The sequence below is a fragment of the Podarcis melisellensis genome, assembly GCF_964234715.1.
Source record: "Podarcis melisellensis genome assembly, chromosome: 15".
Lineage (NCBI taxonomy): Eukaryota > Metazoa > Chordata > Lepidosauria > Squamata > Lacertidae > Podarcis > Podarcis melisellensis.
In genome coordinates this window covers 239,242-259,327 of record NC_138532.1, presented here as the reverse complement: position 1 = coordinate 259,327, position 20,086 = coordinate 239,242, and the positions used below count along the sequence as shown (strand labels likewise).

At 48.7% G+C, this 20,086-nt stretch overlaps 1 protein-coding gene and 1 long non-coding RNA gene across 7 annotated transcripts in view; one reads left to right on the top strand and one right to left on the bottom strand.

Moving 5' to 3' along the window:
- Nucleotides 1-20,086, top strand: part of LOC309358182 (indoleamine 2,3-dioxygenase 2-like) — a 74,254-nt gene that overhangs the window by 1,679 nt on the left and 52,489 nt on the right. For 2 of the 6 annotated variants that reach the window (XR_014163356.1, XM_081891078.1), the window contains exons 1-6: nucleotides 696-1,305; nucleotides 3,588-3,683; nucleotides 5,286-5,405; nucleotides 6,390-6,508; nucleotides 7,162-7,176; nucleotides 8,708-8,807. Coding sequence is in view for 5 of the 6 variants with exons in the window: in XM_081891078.1 (XP_081747204.1) it covers nucleotides 1,204-1,305; nucleotides 3,588-3,683; nucleotides 5,286-5,405; nucleotides 6,390-6,508; nucleotides 7,162-7,176; nucleotides 8,708-8,807 (552 nt within the window). In the remaining variant the exon portion in view is untranslated. Of the gene's footprint in view, nucleotides 1-692; nucleotides 1,306-3,587; nucleotides 3,684-5,285; nucleotides 5,406-6,389; nucleotides 6,509-7,161; nucleotides 7,177-8,707; nucleotides 8,808-20,086 lie in introns of those variants that run through there. The other 4 variants (XM_081891079.1, XM_081891080.1, XM_081891082.1 and 1 more) reach the window with 4 other exon arrangements.
- The window catches only part of LOC309358312, a 367,127-nt gene that overhangs the window by 337,076 nt on the left and 9,965 nt on the right, over nucleotides 1-20,086 (bottom strand). The window lies entirely within an intron of this gene.

Below are 20,086 nucleotides of genomic sequence, written 5' to 3'. Positions count from 1 at the left end.
TTCCAACAAGTCTTTTTACTGCAATATCTTTCCCAGTTTGCATCTATACTGGAATAGTTTTAAATACTATTTTTGAATGTTTTATTGCTTTATCACTTGTTTGCTGTCCTGGGCTCTTAAAAAAATTAAGTACAAGCATCCATAATTGAATTGTACAATAAAAACAAACCCGTTGAACAACATTGAAGTAATTAAAGCAGGAGGCTCTGGCCAAGAGACCAAGATAATATCTGTGTAAGCAGATGCATCCACAAAAGACAGTGAAATGCCCATACAGAGGGGGCTTCTCACATTACAGCCTTCTAGAATACTGGTGCCGGGGGGGAGGGGCGCTTCCATATAACCAGAAGCCAATAATCATTAGGCCATGGCAAGACCAACCCAGTTCTACTTGTTGATCTTACTACCCTTACCAGTTCAGTCTTTCAGGTGATCTGTTCTAGAATTCTTTAAAGCTTTGTATGTAAGTAACAAGACATTAAAAATTGCTCAGTGGCTAAGAGGCAGTCAGTGCAGATCCATTAGCATGGGTGTGAAAAGTGCCCTGTAAGCAGCACCACTAACCAGCTGGCCCATAGCATTCTGCACCATTAGCAGGCTTTGGATCAGCTGCAAGGGAGACCCTGCAAGGGAGACTACGCACATTGCAATAGTCTAAACATGAAGTTGCCTCTGGTGATACAAGCACCAGCAACTGAGGCTAGTATAAATTGAAAGATCTTCATGCAATTTATCTATTTTTTTTAAAAAAAACACCCTAGCCAGTAACCCTAGCCAGCTACATCCCATCTTATTACAGTGGGTGCCTAAGCTAATTGTTGGTATTCTAAGTTTTGAACTGGATACCAGTCCATACAGTAGATGCTAAGCTGCTGCATTACTCCGTGCCATTTTCCTTACCAACTAAACTAACTTCCCTGTATGGTGATCCTATAACAGGCCACTGGCAGCCAGCCCTCCCCCCACCCTGTATCTAGATCTACTTAGCAGCAACCTTCAATGTTGTTTACTAGGCTTTACTGACCATTGGTCACTGAGGATGCTCCACCCAGTCCAAAGGTTCGATACCTAGAGTCACAAAGGAAAGGTTTTGCCTGCACAACACATACCAATTTGAATCCGTAGCCGATTTGAATCTAGCACCCAGTGCGGCAAAGGCCCTTCATTTCCAGATCAGCTCCTGACTCTGGCTGAACACTGTTAATGATGGAGGTGAACACTGAGTGCACGAAAGAGCAGCTGCCATTCATTTTGAGGAGATTCCATATTTCTGAAGATTATGGCTTCCTCCTTCCAAATCCACTGGTAGGAACATGGTGGCTGCATGAGATGCTTGGAACAGGAGGGGGTTGCGGTGTGTGTGTAGCAGGTAGGGAGAGGAGATGATCAGAGACCTACAGGGGATTGACATGCATTTTACCAAATTCAATCACTAATGTCTCCTCACAGGATTGTGAGAAAAGGCAGACTGGGAGGTTGGCTGGAGTAAATGACCAAGGCTTTTAAGGGAGAAAGCAACACTTCAGGAGGAGCCTAAGCATGCTGACATTCTCAGTTGGGTTAACAGTGGAAACAAAATGCAGCAGAGAATGTAAATGTGTGGTTACCCTGTTCCCCTAACCCCAGATTTTATTTTTCATTTATTTATAAAAAAAATATGGATTTATATAGTTGGTAGAGCATGAAACTCTTAATCTCAGGGTCGTGGGTTCAAGACCCACATTAGGCAAATGATTCCAGCACTGCCGGGGTTTGGCCAACTCAATTATACATAAAACCAATACAATAAAAATATAAAAAGTTAAGAGCAGAAACCAAAGTACTATTGTTGAAATATATATTCTTCATAAGCGAGGTGGAATAGAAAAGTTTTCAGCAGGCATTATTATTATTATTTTATTTATTTATATCACAGGACTGTTTACAGTATAAAACACATAAATACATAACATAGGGCTTATCACACTTACCTTTCCTCCCCTCCTTCCAGGCACTTGTCCATACTTAAAAGCTCTGTTTGTGAGCATGGGTTTGTTTTTTTCCTCCCTGAAGCTTTCCGCATGAAAACCCTCTCTATAGTGTTCAGTTGGAGCAAACATAAATTAAAGTGTGCCATTTGCTCTGATTGAGCTTTAAAGAGTGAGTTTTTGTGGGAAAAGCTCTGCAAATGTGTATTCTTTCCACATTTGTTCAACAATCAATTCTTCATGGAGAATTGTAGCTTTGGTAAGGGAAAAGGGGCTCCAAACTATTCTCAGCACCCTTAACCAACTACAACTCTCAGAATTCTTTGGGAGACCCACACCTGTTTAAAGTGGTGTCAGAATGATTTAAATGTATGGTGTGAATGTGGCCAAAGTACACAATGGAGTGCTTGCATATGTCTGGTGGCTGGTGATCTTTGCCTTAGAGGGTTAAAAAGCAGGTGTGCTGAGTATTGTGGGCTGAGGGGTCTTCAGCTCCCCCCAAAAATTCAAGGAAGCCCAAATCCTGTGGCCACGCTTCTCCTCCTCTCTACCTGATGTTGCACAGGCTGAAAGAGGCTGAGCGCAGAGCACAGCTCCTTGCTGCTCAGTGAGAAGGGGCCCAACTCTGCTCTCCCCCTTCCCTACAAACGCTGGCATCATGGCAGCAGGAGTGGGACGCCAGCCCAGCTCAGCGTGCCAGTGTTCACATGCTAGGCAGGGGCAGGACGCATCACGGGATGCACACCCCCCCAATGTGGGGGGAAGTCGGCATCCCGTCACAAAGTATGCAGGTAGGGTAGGTATGTATGGTATTTTACTTCACAGTGAATGGTCCTCTGTTGGCTGGTCCCAGTCTGGTTTAAAGATTGAAAAGCCATAAGAAGTGAGTCAAAGGGCCTTGAAGTTCCCCATCAAGAGTGAGTACCTGGACAGCAGACTGAGCAGGTACACAAGTGACCTGGTCACTAGAATCATAGAATCATAGAGTTGGAAGAGACCACAAGGGCCATCGAGTCCAACCCCCTGCCAAGCAGGAAACACCATCAGAGCACTCCTGACATATGGTTGTCAAGCCTCTGCTTAAAGACCTCCAAAGAAGGAGACTCCACCACACTCCTTGGCAGCAAATCCCACTGTCTAACAGCTCTTACTGTCAGGAAGTTCTTCCTAATGTTTAGGTGGAATCTTCTTTCTTGTAGTTTGGATCCATTGCTCCGTGTCCGCTTCTCTGGAGCAGCAGAAAACAACCTTTCTCCCTCCTCTATGTAGGGGGAGATGAAATGTATTTCTATTTCTATTTTAGCAAAACAAAAAAAAATTCCTTCCAGTAGCACCTTAAAGACCAACTAAGTTAGTTCTTGGTATGAGCTTTTGTGTGCATGCACACTTCTTCAGATACAGTTATTTCTAAATGTGTATCTACATACAGTTATTTCTAAATGTGTATCTACATACATAATTTAGCATATGCAAATTTTGTGTGAGTCTACCTCCTGTTTTTTTAGCAATGCATAAGTTCTTGACCTATGCACAGCTCTGTTTTCATCTTTCTGGCCTATATCAAAATCCACAATGAACTAGTTTTCCTGATTGATGATAATTGGTTCTTCTTCTTATCAGAAAGATCTTCCTCCTTTCTATAGCCCTTGGATGGAGATCGCTCACAGCCTGCCTCACCTTATTGAGAACCATCAACTTCGCTCACAGGTGAACAAGGTATTGCATTTCCCATCCCATAGAGGGTTGTGAGGATAAAATAGTGAGGAGGGGAACCCCATGCCACCTTGAGTTCCTTGGTGGAAGTAGTAGGGATATAAATGAAATGCTAGAGGAACATGCCAGCTAATCAAACTCTGGTTAGCTTCACTCTTCCTTCTACGTTTTAGGTCAAAGTGTCACTTTTCATTATTAGCCTCAAAGCAATGCATAGACATTTGTGTGCTAATCCTTGTTGTTGTTTTTTTAAAAAATAAGTATAGATGCAGGTGTGCTTCTTAGTCTGATGCAAATTAAAAGAACCAATTGCTGCCATATCTGCAATGCAGAGTGAAATCCTCTAGAGGTCACTAGTGCTGTAGCAGAGAAACAACCTGCAGACCATGCTCTTAGGCAGGCTTCCTCAAACTCAGCCTTCCAGATGTTTTGAGGCTACAACTTCCATCATCCCTGACCACTGGTCCTGCTAGCTAGGGATCATGGGAGTTGTATGCCAAAAACATCTGGAGGGCTGAGTTTGAGGAAGCCTGCTCTTAGGAATGGGGTGTTAAAATATCATGATACAGGTATTTAAGGCTGCTGCATCAGGTGGTCAGCTGAAAATGAGAACAGATCTCCTGCATTCTTCATAGTGGTATAGAAGGGGACATTTCAGCCAGAGGCAAAGCTACCTGCGCGGGTACCCGGAGTGACGTGTGTCCCAGTGGGCGTGGTGTGCATTCCAGGGGATGCCACCGATCGGGGGTGGGCATTTTGTCACCCCCCCTTTGGAATGGTACCCAGGGTGGCCTGCCCCCCCGCCAGAACACCCCTGATTTCAGCAGGTCTAGCTGCTCTTGCACAAGCTGCACCTGCTGAAACGACCTTTTCTACACAATTATTAGGCATGTGGGACTTGCCTAGGACTTGCTGATCAGAAGGTCAGCAGTTCGAATCCCTGCGACGGGGTGAGCTCCCATTGCTCGGTCCCTGCTCCTGCCAACCTAGCAGTTGAAAAGCATGTCAAAGTGAAAGTAGATAAATAGGTACTGCTCCGGTGGGAAGGTAAACGGCGTTTCCGTGTGCTGCTCTGGTTTGCCAGTAGTGGCTTAGTCATGCTGGCCACATGACCCGAAAGCTGTATACCAGCTCCCTCACACAATTATTAAAGGTGCAGGAATCTAGTCCTCTTTCCCCCACCAAGTCAATCTACTTTTAAGCAACCTTCTACATGGTTGATAGAATTTAATGTCTGGTTCTAATATGTCCATATACTGCTTCATCTCTTTCAACTTTGTTATTCATTCTTAGATGAATGTGTGGTTTTACTCTATTGAATGTGTGGTTTTACTCTATTGAAAATTGTGCAAGAGGACTGACGAGCAGGTTCTGTCAGTAGTTGGGGATCTGTGGTGTTCAGTAGTTGGGGACTAAGTTAGGACTACAGTAATTTACACATGCAAAACACCGCTCAGTGTTGCAGACATCAAGTGATGAATGTGTACATGAATTCTGAGCTAATGGCTTATGGCACTTACGACGGAAAGAAGCAGCAGTTTCACCAACTACATAACAATATGTTTTTTAAAAAAAGCTTTCTGTAACCTTTAACTGTCTTAACAGATGCCTCTGCTAAGCAGCCAGTATCTCAAAGGACACAGAGAACTGTATCTAGCCCACTTGGTCCTTAGCTACATCACAATGGGCTACGTTTGGCAGGATGGTGAAAAGGGGACTGCAAAGGTACTGTCCATGCACATTTAGGGATGTTGAAGAATTTGATCTTCCATACATCCCAAACTCATCTGTGGATTGGAAGTTAGGACTAATTCACATCATGCATTTAAAAGGCTATGATGTCACTTTAAACAGTTATGGTTTTCGCCAAAGAATTATGGGAGCTGTAGTTTGTTAAGGGTGGAGAAAATTGTTCAGAGACCCCTGTTCCCTTTCCAATTCCCAAGGTGGTTTAACAATGAATCCCTCTTCATAGTGAACTCTGTGACTCCAGGACCTGGGGAAGAGCTCAAAGGAGCACGGTGTCCTCACCAACACTCTCTTTTACCTGGAAGTGGTCAGGTGGGAAATGCAAACTGGGAAATTTTTGAGGCTCCACCTGATCTTCTCTGATATTTTGTACAAAGTGAAAAATAGGGTTGATGTTAGATGTTAGAGAGTTGGGTCTTGGAGTCCAGGCAAATGCCCAGGTTTGTCTCCACAAGGAGCTGGCACTGTCCTTTTCCCAGCTGTTCCTGGGTTCAAGGTTCTAGCTACCCTGAAATATGACATCATTCATATATTAGAGTGGATTTGCGAAGAGCTTTTATTCTCCCACTTCTTCCAACAAGCCTTGATGGGGAGCAACTGTGTAGCTCAGTTTATAGAGTCTGAAAGATGGTACAGTACTGCATGGGTGAGCCTAAGCTGCACAAGCAACCTAGTCACTTGGAGGCAGTAGTAATAATGAAACAATGAATAATTCAACAGCTGTACCCCAGAGTCTGTTGCCACATCATACTGTGATGAGGGTGCAACACTTGGAGCAGGTATGTCTGGCTGCATGTTACAGGATTGCTCCAATAACATTGCAAAGCACATTTAGCCAGAAACACTGCAAAAGCTTTGAGGGGCAGCACAACAGTGCAGCATTCTCATGATAACATGTTTAACTAAACAGCTACATCTTTGGGGGAGCATGAATTGGCTTTCTGTCATTTTGATTTCCAGGTCTTGCCACAAAACCTTGCCATCCCCTTCGTGGAGATTTCTCGGGTGTTAGGATTACCTCCAATCCTGGTTCATGCAGATTTTGTTTTAGTAAACTGGAAGAAAAGGAATCCTTGTGGGTAAGTATAAGAGGACACCTGGGCCTTAATGGATAGAAAGTTGGTGCCGTCAGCCTGAGCTACACTCCTTAGGTCAACTGACACACACAACTAATACGGCTTCATCAGATGAAGGGTGACCAGATGGACAGAGGACGCAGGCTGGCTCCTGCACCTTCGATAGATGCATTGAAGAAATTTGTGCATGTTTAGCATAACAACACTGTTGGATGTTCCAACTACTGCACAACTTTTTTAAAAAACAGAAAAATAGTATGATTTTAATTTTTTTTCACATTGTCAAGTACACATTACAACATCACAGATTCCTATACCACTATATTGTTTTTGTCTTCAAGTTTGAAAAGTGTCCAGAATGAGGGACACAGAACAATATATTATGTTATTAAGTTATTGTATTTGTACCATTGTGCCATTTAAAACATGGATCTGAGACATCTATTTGATAGCATTGTTAATCAAATAAAAATAGCCTGTAACAAATATCACATTTGTTTTTGTGCCACTGCTGCAAGCAAGACAGGGCATTTGGGGAGATTTTGGTTTTCGGGGGGGGGGGGAGTGCTATTATTTGGACTGGACTTTGCTCAGCAACTGACTTGGATCTTTCCTTTCCATGTGTGTTTGCTGTTGATAACCCAATCTGTCAAAAGGCCTCTAGAAATTGAGTAAGTATTCGGGAAATGATGTTTGCCTTTCTCGTTCAAAGTCTGCTGAGGTCACTCTTCAGACTGCTTGAAGTTAAACAGCTGCAACAGTAGTTTTTATCTGAATGCTTCTGAGAAATATTCTTTCTGCATTTGTGTCTGTATAGATTTATTACATTTTAATCCCAAGGTGCTCAGGCTGAGTTATTTTCCATTCATATCCCTAAAACAACCTTGTGAGTTTTGTGATCTGAATCCAGTTCTCTTTGGTTCCAACCCAATGTTTTTTAACATTACAGTACACTGGTCGAGCACTATGCTCTGCTTAATTTAGTAAGCCAAATTTAATTTTCTAGGTAAGTAAAGCCTGTCACCAGACTACAGCTCAGATATAATTTTGTGGTGCAGTATTGTTTCTCCACCAGCATTCTGGTGTTAGCCTTGGGTGGAGGGTTTATTTTTAGTATAAGGTAGATAGAAATCTACAACATTACATAGCTGCGATGTTCCCTTTTGCCACCTCATCCTCTCATTGCTTACACTGACCTCTGCAGTAAAAAATATCTAGTCCCAGGGTGGGGAACTCACAACCCACAGGCCAAACTTGGTCCAACAGGCCCCCTTTTTGGCCCATGGGGCTGTTCCCCCAAAACCGTGTCCCCTGCCCCTCAGCTGACATCATATATCATGGATAGGCAAACTAAGGCCCGGGGGCTGGATCTGGTCCAGTTGCCTTCTAGATCTGGCCCGTGGACAGTCCGGGAATCACCGTGTGGATCGGTGTGGATCTGATCGTTCGGGCTGCGCCAGCGCATGCATTCAGTGGCGCCTCCTCCCACCCTCCTCCTGGCTTCTCCCTGCCCTGCCTAGAGCTGAGAGGAAGGGGGCTGGGCTTTGTTGGTGCCAGCAGCAGCAGCATTAGCGCTTGAGCAGCCACCATTGTAAGCAGGCTCAATTCGGGCTTTGTTGCTGTCAGCTCCTCTCCGGAGCCCTTTCGCACGCCACTCATCGCCCCACCACTGCCAGCCCATGTCACTCGCAAAAGGCAGGTAAGCAGCCACGAGGGCTCATCTGGTGCTGTGGAGAAGGGGGGGGGGAGTCAGGGGGGGGGTTGCTTACCTCAGTAGAACGTGTCCTTTAGCTCTTGCATAGAATGCTGTGTCCTTTTATTTAAAATTCATCTCTGGGTTATTTGTGGAAATTTGTTCTTTTTCTTTCTATTTTTCAAAATATAGTCCAGCCCCCCAAAAGTTCTGAGGGACCTTGCTGAAAAAGTTTGCTGACCCCTGTCATTTATGATGTCAGGTGTGGGGCAGTTAAGAGTTGAGGTTGTCAAAAACAGGAATGAATTGCCCATGTGTCAGCTGGTTCGTGGAGAGTTCAGTCTTGCTCCGAGGGATGACCCACCAGTCAATCAACTGATGTGAGGTGGGGTGTCTTGGACAGACATTTCTCTCTACCTTTGACTTTCATAACAGTCTCCCATGCCCTAGCACTTAATATCTAAAATTGTACTGTATTTTCTAGGCTTTCAATTCTGCCTTCCCCACAGGAATCTGGAACCCATCATTTGCTTGCCTGGTGGAGCAAGCCTCAGGGGCTTCATTCTCGTCACTTTTCTGGTTGAGAAAGCTGCCGCACCTGGGATCAAGGTAAGGTCTGTCCCAAATTATTTGGCATCTTTTTCTTGGGGTGCCTTATGAGCAGAGATGAAAAAGAAATCTGATTAAGTTAGCATTTGAAGACAAATCTACCAAATACACACTTTTTGAAATAATATGCAAACCAAAACATAGGTGTTCTTTGTGCACACTTCTTCGAATTTTGTAATGCACTTCTCCAGTCAAACAATGTTTATAAAAATGCATTATATTATTGCTTGCAAAAAAGTGTGCATTAGTAAAAACTACAAGCCAAAGTATGTTTCTTAGGAGATACTAGCACCAGAATGCTGAAGAATTTTCATGAGCTTTTTTTTAAAAAACCAAGAAATCATTGCAATACAAAGACAAAACTGTTGCAAAATCTTTCCTGGGGCTTTTATGGTATCCCATGCAGCGATATTCCTTCTTAATAGCAGAAGTCTTGGGAGTGTCAGTCACCTGCCTGTCCTCAAACTTGCCTCTTTTTAAAAAATGCAGTGGTTAATAACTTAATTAACCTCGGGTTAATAGATCCGTTCTAAACCTGAAAACGTTCTTAACCTGAGGTACCACTTAAGCTAATGGGGCCTCCCGCTGCCGCTGCACCGCCGCGTGATTTCTGTTCTCATCCTGAAGCAAAGTTCTTAACCTGAGGTACTATTTCTGGGTTAGCGGAGGCTGTAACCTGAAGCGTCTGTAACCCGAGGTACCACTGTATATTTTTATTAAAAATTTCTTGGTTTACACATGTGCAATGTCTGGTTTTTTTAAAGTTACGTTTTCTACAGATCAGTTTCATTTGCTGAGACATTAGTGTTATGTTAGGAAGAAAAGGGGAGGGGGAATGGTGAGTGGGTTGGGGTTGGGTGGCAATGCTTCTATTCTACTTAGTGTATGTGTGGGGTTTTGTGTCAGCGTCACTTGTGTGGGTTCTCTTTACTATTTGCTTGTATTCCTTTGGTGGTGAGAGAGTTGGCCTACAGTGTGGTTGGTTGTAGTGAAATTTGTTTTTGTGTGTGAGGTGTGTGTGTGTTTTTGGATCAGGTTAGCCAGTTTGTTGGTTAGTTTTTCTAGTAAGCCTGTTTCTCATACTATTTGATACCACTGGTCTATGCAGTGTCTGGCTATGATGCTTCTGGCTGCTGAGAGTAGGTGTGTTATAAGCTCTATATAATGCAAGTGGTCATTATGATCTTGTAGGGCCAGTTTTGGGGGTGAGTTCTAATACAACAACAACAAATCCGTTTATTGTGAGGACCATGCCATGTGCACAAAAATCAACACTACAATAGTTAAAAATATTAAAATTCATTACATACTACCAACCAAACCTTCTTCCCACAAAATAGAAAAGGAGGGAAAACGAGCAACGAGTTAAACAGACGATGAAGGGGTCTTTACATTGTCGTCCATAAATCTTTCCCTGGCTTTCATGGCCTTCATCACAAAAACCGCTACCACATGGGTAATGCGTGGGTTTGCATCAACTAACAAAAATTTTACTCTATCTTCAGGACTGGTTATAGAGTTGGGTATAATTTGCAGCAATGCATCTCTAAAGCCCGAGTAAATGGGGCAATAGAGGAAGTAATGTATAAGATCCTCTTTAATTTTCATGAGGCAAGGACATAAATGATGTTCTACTGGGGTTTTTGTGTATCTACCGGTCAGATAAGCAGTTGGCAATGTTTGAAACCGTGCCATAGTGAAAGCTCTCCGAAGGGTGGGATCAGTGATCTCCACCAAGTAGTTGGCACAGATTTTGACTGCTCTTGGTTGAGTTTGACATCCAACAAATATCCGGGTAATTGAAGTCCCCCATTACTACTATCTCCCTTCCTTTTGCATGCTTGGCCATCTGTTCCAGGAAGGCATCATCTATGTCCTCCGTTTGGCTTGGGGATCTATAGTAAACTCCCACAATGAGGTCACTGTTATTCTTCTCTCCCTTAATTTTGACCCAAATGTTCTTACTTTGGGTTTGAGGTTCTAAATCTTGGATCTCTTCACAAGTATACACATCCCTGACATATAACGCCACTCCTCCTCCTTTCTTGTCTGGTCTGTTTCTCTGAAATAGATTGTATCCCTCCATTATTACATTCCAATCGTGGGACTTATCTCACCAGGTTTCAGTGATGCCTATTATGTCATACAGTGGTGCCTCGCAAGACGAAATTAATTCGTTCCGCAAGTCTTTTCGTCTTGCGATGCACGGTTTTCCATAGGAATGCATTGAAAATCAATTAATGCGTTCCTATGGAAAACGCCTTCCCCCGACCTCTTCTGGCGGGCGGCATTTTAAAATCACCCGGGACAGCGGAGGACTTCTCCGCTGTCCGGGGCGATTTAAAAGCCCCTGGGAAGGCAGGCAGGGGGGACAAAGGCTTTCTCGCCCCGCCGCTCGGCTTCGGGACATCGTTCCGATGCCGGGCGGCGGGGGGAGGCTTTCTCGCCCGGCCGCCCGGCTTCGGGACACCGTTCCGATGCCGGGCGGTGGGGGGAGGCGTTCCTGCCCCACCGCCCGGCATCGGAACGATGCCCCGAAGCCGGGCGGCTGGGGGAGGCGTTCCTGCCCCACCGCCCGGCATCAGGACGATGCCCCGAAGCCGGGCGGCTGGGGGAGGCGTTCCTGCCCCACCGCCCGGCATCGGGACGATGCCCCGAAGCCGGGCGGCGGGGGGAGGCGTTCCTGCCCCACCGCCCGGCATCGGGACGATGCCCCGAAGCCGGGCGGCGGGGGGAGGCGTTCCTGCCCCACCGCCCGGCATCGGGACGATGCCCCGAAGCCGGGCGGCTGGGGGAGGCGTTCCTGCCCCACCGCCCGGCATCGGGACGATGCCCCGAAGCCGGGCGGCGGGGGGAGGCGTTCCTGCCCCACCGCCCGGCATCGGGACGATGCCCCGAAGCCGGGCGGCTGGGGGAGGCGTTCCTGCCCCACTTCCTGGCATCGGGACGATGCCCCGAAGCCGGGCGGTGGGGGGAGGCTTTCCCGCCCGGCCGCCCGGCTTCGGGGCATCGTCCCGATGCCGGGCGGCTGGGGGAGGCGTTCCTGCCCCACCGCCCGGCATCGGGACGATGCCCCGAAGCCGGGCGGCGGGGGGAGGCGTTCCTGCCCCACCGCCCGGCATCGGGACGATGCCCCGAAGCCGGGCGGCGGGGGGAGGCGTTCCTGCCCCACCGCCCGGCATCGGGACGATGCCCCGAAGCCGGGCGGCGGGGGGAGGCGTTCCTGCCCCACCGCCCGGCATCGGGACGATGCCCCGAAGCCGGGCGGCTGGGGGAGGCGTTCCTGCCCCACTTCCCGGCATCGGGACGATGCCCCGAAGCCGGGCGGCGGGGGGGAGGCTTTCCCGCCCGGCCGCCCGGCTTCGGGGCATCGTTCCGATGCCGGGCGGCTGGGGGAGGCGTTCCTGCCCCACCGCCCGGCATCGGGACGATGCCCCGAAGCCGGGCGGCGGGGGGAGGCGTTCCTGCCCCACCGCCCGGCATCGGGACGATGCTCCGAAGCCGGGCGGCTGGGGGAGGCGTTCCTGCCCCACCGCCCGGCATCGGGACGATGCCCCGAAGCCGGGCGGCTGGGGGAGGCGTTCCCGCCCCACCGCCCGGCATCGGGACGATGCCCCGAAGCCGGGCGGCTGGGGGAGGCGTTCCCGCCCCACCGCCCGGCATCGGGACGATGCCCCTAAGCCGGGCGGCGGGGGGAGGCTTTCCCGCCCGGCCGCCCGGCTTCGGGACGATGCCCCGAAGCCGGGCGGCTGGGGGAGGCGTTCCTGCCCCACCGCCCGGCATCGGGACGATGCCCCGAAGCCGGGCGGCTGGGGGAGGCGTTCCTGCCCCACCGCCCGGCATCGGGACGATGCCCCGAAGCCGGGCGGCGGGGGGAGGCGTTCCTGCCCCACCGCCCGGCATCGGGACGATGCCCCGAAGCCGGGCGGCGGGGGGAGGCGTTCCTGCCCCACCGCCCGGCATCGGGACGATGCCCCGAAGCCGGGCGGCGGGGGGAGGCGTTTCTGCCCCACCGCCCGGCATCGGGACGATGCCCCGAAGCCGGGCGGCTGGGGGAGGCGTTCCTGCCCCACTTCCCGGCATCGGGACGATGCCCCGAAGCCGGGCGGTGGGGGGAGGCTTTCCCGCCCGGCTGCCCGGCTTCGGGGCATCATCCCGATGCCGGGCAGCTGGGGGAGGCGTTCCTGCCCCACCGCCCGGCATCGGGACGATGCCCCGAAGCCGGGCGGCGGGGGGAGGCGTTCCTGCCCCACCGCCCGGCATCGGGACGATGCCCCGAAGCCGGGCGGCGGGGGGAGGCGTTCCTGCCCCACCGCCCGGCATCGGGACGATGCCCCGAAGCCGGGCGGCGGGGGGAGGCGTTCCTGCCCCACCGCCCGGCATCGGGACGATGCCCCGAAGCCGGGCGGCTGGGGGAGGCGTTCCTGCCCCACCGCCCGGCATCGGGACGATGCCCCTAAGCCGGGCGGCGGGGGGAGGCTTTCCCGCCCGGCCGCCCGGCTTCGGGACATCGTTCCGATGCCGGGCGGCGGGGGGAGGCTTTCCCGCCCCGTCGCCCGGCATCGGGACATGGTTCCGATGCCCGGCGGGGGGGGAGGCTTTCCCGCCCCGTCGCCCGGCATCGGGACATGGTTCCGATGCCGGGCGGCGGGGGGAGGCTTTCCCGCCCCGGCGCCCGGCATCGGGACATGGTTCCGAGGCCAGGCGGCGGGGGGAGGCTTTCTCGCCCCGTCGCCCGGCATCGGGACGATGCCCCGAAGCCGGGCGGCGAGGGGAGGCTTTCCCGCCCCGTCGCCCGGCATCGGGACATGGTTCCGATGCCGGGCGGCGGGGGGAGGCTTTCTCACCCCGTCGCCCGGCATCGGGACGATGCCCCGAAGCCGGGCGGCGGGGGGAGGCGTTCCTGCCCGGCCGCCCTGCATCGGGACGATGCCCCGAAGCCGGGCGGCGGGGGGAGGCTTTCCCGCCCCGTCGCCCGCCGTCGGGACATGGTTCCGATGCCGGGCGGCGGGGGGAGGCTTTCTCGCCCCGTCGCCCGGCATCGGGACGATGCCCCGAAGCCGGGCGGCGGGGGGAGGCGTTCCTGCCCGGCCGCCCTGCATCGGGACGATGCCCCGATGCCGGGCGGCGGGGGGAGGCTTCAAAAGCCGTCCGGGGGCTTTTAAATCGCCCCGGACAGTCCCGGGGCGATTTAAAAGCCCCCGGTTAGGCAGGCAGGGGGGGCAAAGACTTTTGCCCCCCGCCCGCCTTGGGAAGAGGTCCAGGACCTCTTCCCAAGGCGGGCGGGGGGGCAAAAGTCTTTGCCCCCCCTGCCTGCCTTCAAAAGCCGTCCGGGATAGCGGGAAGCGCTTCCCTGCTATCCCGGACCGCTTTTAAAATGCTGGCGGTGGGGAGCAAAGCCTTTCGCCCCCGCCGGCCTTCCTGGACCTCTTCTGAAGTCCGGAGGGGGGAAAAAGGCTTTGCTCCCCACCGCCAGCATTTAAAAAAAGGTCCCCGAGATTTCCCTATGGGCTTTCGTCTTGCGATGCAAGCCCATAGGGAAAATCGTCTAGCGAAGCGTCGCAAAACCCGAAAAACCCTTTCGTCTTGCGGGTTTTTCGTCTTGCGAGGCATTCGTCTTGCGGGGCACCACTGTATTTAGTTTGCTGTACCAAGAGCTCAAGCTCATCTTGTTTATTTCCCATGCTTTGCGCATTAGTGTACAGACATTGAAGTCCATTAATCATTCCCCCGTGTCTCTTATTTAAGGATTTTTTCCTCCCACCACTAGGTCTGCGTGCTGTTTGCTCCATTTGGTCTATGACATTTGGATGATCATCTTCATCAATTGATAAACTCCTACCTTCAGGAGCACTGTCTCCCTCCCCCACATTAGTCAGTTTAAAGCCCTCCTGATGAGGTTTCTGTGATTTTTTGCAAAAACATTCCTCCCAACCGTTGTGAGGTGCAGTCCATCGCTTGCCAGAAGTCCATCTTCAAGAAACTGCAGTCCGTGATCTAAGAATCCAAACCGTTCCTGTTTACACCATTTGCGAAGCCAGTTGTTCACTTCCACTATTTTTCCCTCTCTCCCTGGGCCACGTCGTTCAACTGGGAGGACAGACGAGATGACAATTTGTGCATTTAATTGCTTCAGTTTCCTGCCCAGAGCCTCGTAGTCTCTTTTGATCTTCTGGAGGCTATTGCTTGCAGTGTCCTTGGTTCCCACATGAACCAAGAGGAAGGGGTATTTGTCAGTGGGTTTTATGATTCCTTGCAGTCGTTCAGTTACATCTTGGACCTTAGCCCCAGGGAGACAGACACTTCCCGAGACATCGTGTCAGGCCCACAGATCACTGCTTCTGTTCTCCTCAGTAGGGAATCCCCTATCACCACTACACGCCTCCTCTTAGGTCTGGTCGGGGTTCTTCCGTGAGCTGTCCGTTCCAAGGTCGCCTGCACATTCCCTGAGGACTGACTTTGCTGCTCGTCTTCATATACCTAAACTTCATATAGGTTCACGTTTAATGACCTCCAGTGTCTAGCAACAGCAAGATGTGCTGCAGTTATAAGATGCACAATTAAGTCTTTGTCTCTAAGATTTTGTGCTTCATCTGCAAATATAGAAAGCAATGCTATTCTGGGATCTAAATTGATCGATTGAGATGTAATTTTTTCCATTTCCTGAAATATTTTTAACCAGAAAATTTTAATCAGTGGGCATTTCCACCTCATGTGTATAAATGTTCCTCCATTACCACAATTTCTCCAACATTGCGGAGAAATATTTTTGTCTATTTTGCTTAGCAATGTGGGATGCAGGTACCACCTGTGGGTTAGCTTTAGGGGCAGAAATAGCTCGAAATGTTTTTTTTTTTTGCCACATTCTCTCCCACAAACCATCATCAATCCCTTCTCCCAAATCTCTTTCCCATTCCCAAAAACCATAGAGGGTTTTGAGGTTGTACAATCGCTTTATAGATTAAAGCAATTAGACCTTTACCTCTGGGGTCTGCGGTATATAAAATATTTTCAAATGCAGTTAGTGACATCGTCCCTTGTTTGCGGATTTCTGTGTTACTTATGAAGTACCGGTAGATGACTTGATGGATTACCATCCAATTGTGGGGAAAGTTTTGAACCATTTCTTGTACAGTGGTACCTCGGGTTAAGTATTTAATTCATTCCGGAGGTCCGTTCTTAACCTGAAACTGTTCTTAACCTGAAGCACCACTTTAGCTAATGGGGCCTCCGCTGCTGCCATGCCACCAGAGCACGATTTCTGTTCTCATCCTGAAGCAAAGTTCTTAACCTGGAGCACTATTTCTGAGTTAGTGGAGTCTGTAACCTGAAGTGTATGTAACCCGAGGTACCACTGTAGTATTAATCCAGACAAAGGGATGTTTTCTTTGTAAAAGTCTTTAAGCCAAAACAGGCCCACATTTCCCCATTTTTCAAAGGGGAATGTTCTGTCTCTATTACCAGAAAAATGCAATGTAGATGGGTCTGCTGCATAGTATCACATGGGATTAGGTACTGCCATGCCACCTCCTTTGGCTGGTTGATATAACGCTTTATAACCATGGCTTGTTATTCTGGTGTATAAATTTTAGAAGCATGTTTTGCCAATTTTGTATTTTTTTATCTTCTATGGCTATTGGTAAGACTCTAAAGAGATAGGCACAGCAGCACCATCAGTTTTATAGTGGTGATTTGGCCCAACCATGACAGCGAACCCTTGCTCCAGGTTTTCAATTTTTGTCTAATCTCTCGGATCATTGGACCAAAATTAAGCTTTCCCAAATTTAGAAGGTTCCTAGGGATAATAACTCCTAAATATTTAAAATATTTCTGACAAAGTTTTGTTCCAGTGGAGCGCTGAAGTTGGCATATGAATGCATAGCAGGTCTAATTTGCTATAGTTAACACAAAAACCAGAGACCTTTCTGTAAGCACCAAGAATTTTCATTACTGCCGGGAGACTTGTTCCAGGGCAAGACAGCATCAAGGCTACGTCATCTGCAAACATGTTCACCAGATGACTCTGCCCATTAATTTGTATTCCAGACACCTCAGGGTCTCCCCTAAGTGCTAGAGCCAGGGCAAAAAAGCAGGGGCGACAATGGGCAGCCCTGCTTCACGCCCCGGCCCATCAATATAGGCTCCAAGTGTATACCATTTATCAAAATATTTGTGGTGCAATCCTGATATAAGGTAGTCAGCAGTGCAATGAATGGGGTTGTTGTTGTTGTTTAGTCGTTTAGTCGTGTCCGACTCTTCGTGACCCCATGGACCAGAGAACGCCAGGCACCTCTGTCCTCTACTGCCTCCCGCAGTTTGGTCAAACTCATGCTGGTAGCCTCGAAAACACTATCCAACCATCTCGTCCTCTGTCGCCCCCTTCTCCTCTTTCCCAACATCAGGGTCTTCTCCAGGGAGTCTTCTCTTCTCATGAGGTGGCCAAAGTACTGGAGCCTCAGCTTCACAATCTGTCCTTCCAGTGAGCACTCAGGGTTGATTTCCTTCAGTATGGAGAGGTTGGATCTTCTTGCAGTCCATGGGACTCTCAAGAGTCTCCTCCAGCACCATAATTCAAAAGCATCAATTCTTCGGCGATCAGCCTTCTTTATGGTCCAGCTCTCACTTCCATACATCACTACTGGGCAATGAATGGGGATCCCATGCCAAAACCTCGCAAGGTTTCAAAAAGAAAATTCAAAAAGATTCAAAAAGAAATTCAAAAAGAAAATTCCATTGCATCCAATGTAAGAATGGCTGTTGGTGCCAGTTGGTTTGATCCCCAGTATATTGCACTGAGGATCCTCCTAATTGGGGTAGTTATTGACCTTTGCCTAATAAAACCTGTCTGATCCAAATGTATATAATTCAGTACAATTGTTGCTAACCTGTGTGTAATAATACCTGTAAGTAATTTTAAATCAACATTTATTAATGAGATAGACCTATAGGACTCAACTGACTCCAAGTCTTTATCTGGTTTTGGTAGCACTACAATGTGTGTGTTTTTCCAAGTTCCAGGTATCAGGCCATGATTTCTGTGAACAATTTCAGCAAGAATGGAGCAACAAGTTCAGAAAAGGTTTTATAAAAGTAGCCAGTAAACCCATCTGGTCCAGGTGCCTTAAATGGTTTTGTCTTTTTTATGTTGTTGTTGTTTAGTCGTTTAGTCATGTCCAACTCTTCGTGACCCCATGGCCCAGAGAACGCCAGGCACCTCTGTCCTCCACTGCCTCCCGCAGTTTGGTCAAACTCATGTTGGTAACCTCGAAAACACTATCCGACCATCTCGTCCTCTGTCGCCCCCTTCTCCTTGTGCCCTCCATCTTTCCCAACATCAGGGTCTTCTCCAGGGAGTCTTCTCTTCTCATGAGGTGGCCAAAGTACTGGAGCCTCAGCTTCACAATCTGTCCTTCCAGTGAGCACTCAGGGTTGATTTCCTTCAGTATGGAGAGGTTTGATCTTCTTGCAGTCCATGGGACTCTCAAGAGTCTCCTCCATCACCATAATTCAAAAGCATCAATTCTTCGGCGATCAGCCTTCTTTATGGTCCAGCTCTCACTTCCATACATCACTACTGGGAAAACCATAGCTTTAACTATACGAACCTTTGTTGGCAAGGTGATGTCTCTACTTCTCAAGATGCTGTCTAGGCCTGTCATTGCCTTTCTCCCAAGAAGCAGGCGTCTTTTAATTTCGTGGCTGCTGTCACCATCTGCAGTGATCATTGAGCCCAAGAAAGTAAAATCTCTCACTACCTCCATTTCTTCTCCTTCTATTTGCCAGGAGGTGATGGGACCAGTGGCATTGATCTTCGTTTTTTTGATGTTGAGCTTCAGACCATATTTTGCGCTCTCCTCTTTCACCCTCATTAAAAGGTTCTTTAATTCCTCCTCACTTTCTGCCATCCAGGTTGTGTCACCTGCATATCTGAGGTTGTTGATATTTCTTCCGGCAATCTTAATTCCGGCTAGGGATTCATCCAGCCCAGCCTTTCGCATGATGAATTCTGCATATAAGTTAAATAAGCAGGGAGACAAAATACAGCCTTGTCGTACTCCTTTCCCAATTTTGAACCAATCAGTTGTTCCATATCCAGTTCTAACTGTAGCTTCTTGTCCCACATAGAGATTTCTCAGGAGACAGATGAGGTGATCAGGCACTCCCATTTCTTTAAGAACTTGCCATAGTTTGCCGTGGTCGACACAGTCAAAGGCTTTTGCATAGTCAATGAAGCACAAGTAGATGTCTTTCTGGAACTCTCTAGCTTTCTCCATAATCCAGCGCATGTTTGCAATTTGGTCTCTGGTTCCTCTGCCTCTTCTAAATCCAGCTTGCACTTCTGGGAGTTCTCGGTCCACATACTGCTTGAGCCTTCCTTGTAGAATTTTAAGCATAACCTTGCTAGCGTGTGAATTGAGTGCAATTGTGCTGTAGTTGGAGCATTCTTTGGCACTGCCCTTCTTTTGGATTGGGATGTAGACTGATCTTCTCCAATCTTCTGGCCACTGCTGAGTTTTCCAAACTTGCTGGCATATTGAGTGTAGCACCTTAACAGCATCATCTTTTAAAATTTTAAATAGTTCAGCTGGAATACCATCACTTCCACTGGCCTTGTTATTAGCAGTGCTTTCTAAGGCCCATTTGACTTCACTTTCCAGGATGTCTGGCAACCACACTACCTGGGGTGTACGAGCCATCCATATCTTTCTGGTATAATTCCTCTGTGTATTCTTGCCACCTCTTCTTGATGTCTTCTGCTTCTGTTAGGTCCTTTCCACTTTTGTCCTTTATTATGGAAATCTTTGTACGAAATGTTCCTTTCATATCTCCAATTTTCTTGAACAGATCTCTGGTTCTTCCCATTCTATTGCTTTCCTCTATTTTTTTGCATTGCTCGTTTAAGAAGGTCTTCTTGTCTCTCCTTGCTATTCTTTGGAAATCTGCATTCAATTTCCTCTATCTTTCACCATCTCCCTCGCATTTTGCTTGCCTTCTCTCCCCCGCTATTTGTAAGGCGTCATTGGACAGCCACTTTGCTTTCTTGCATTTCCTTTTCATTGGGATGGTTTTCGTTGCTGCCTCCTGTATAATGTTACGAGCCTCCATCCATAGTTCTTCAGGCACTCTGTCCACCAAATCTAAATCCTTAAACCTGTTCCTCACTTCCACTGTGTATTCATAAGGGATTTGACTTAGATTGTATCTTACCGGCCCAGTGGTTTTTCCTACTTTCTTCAGTTTAAGCTTGAATTTTGCCATAAGAAGCTGATGATCTGAGC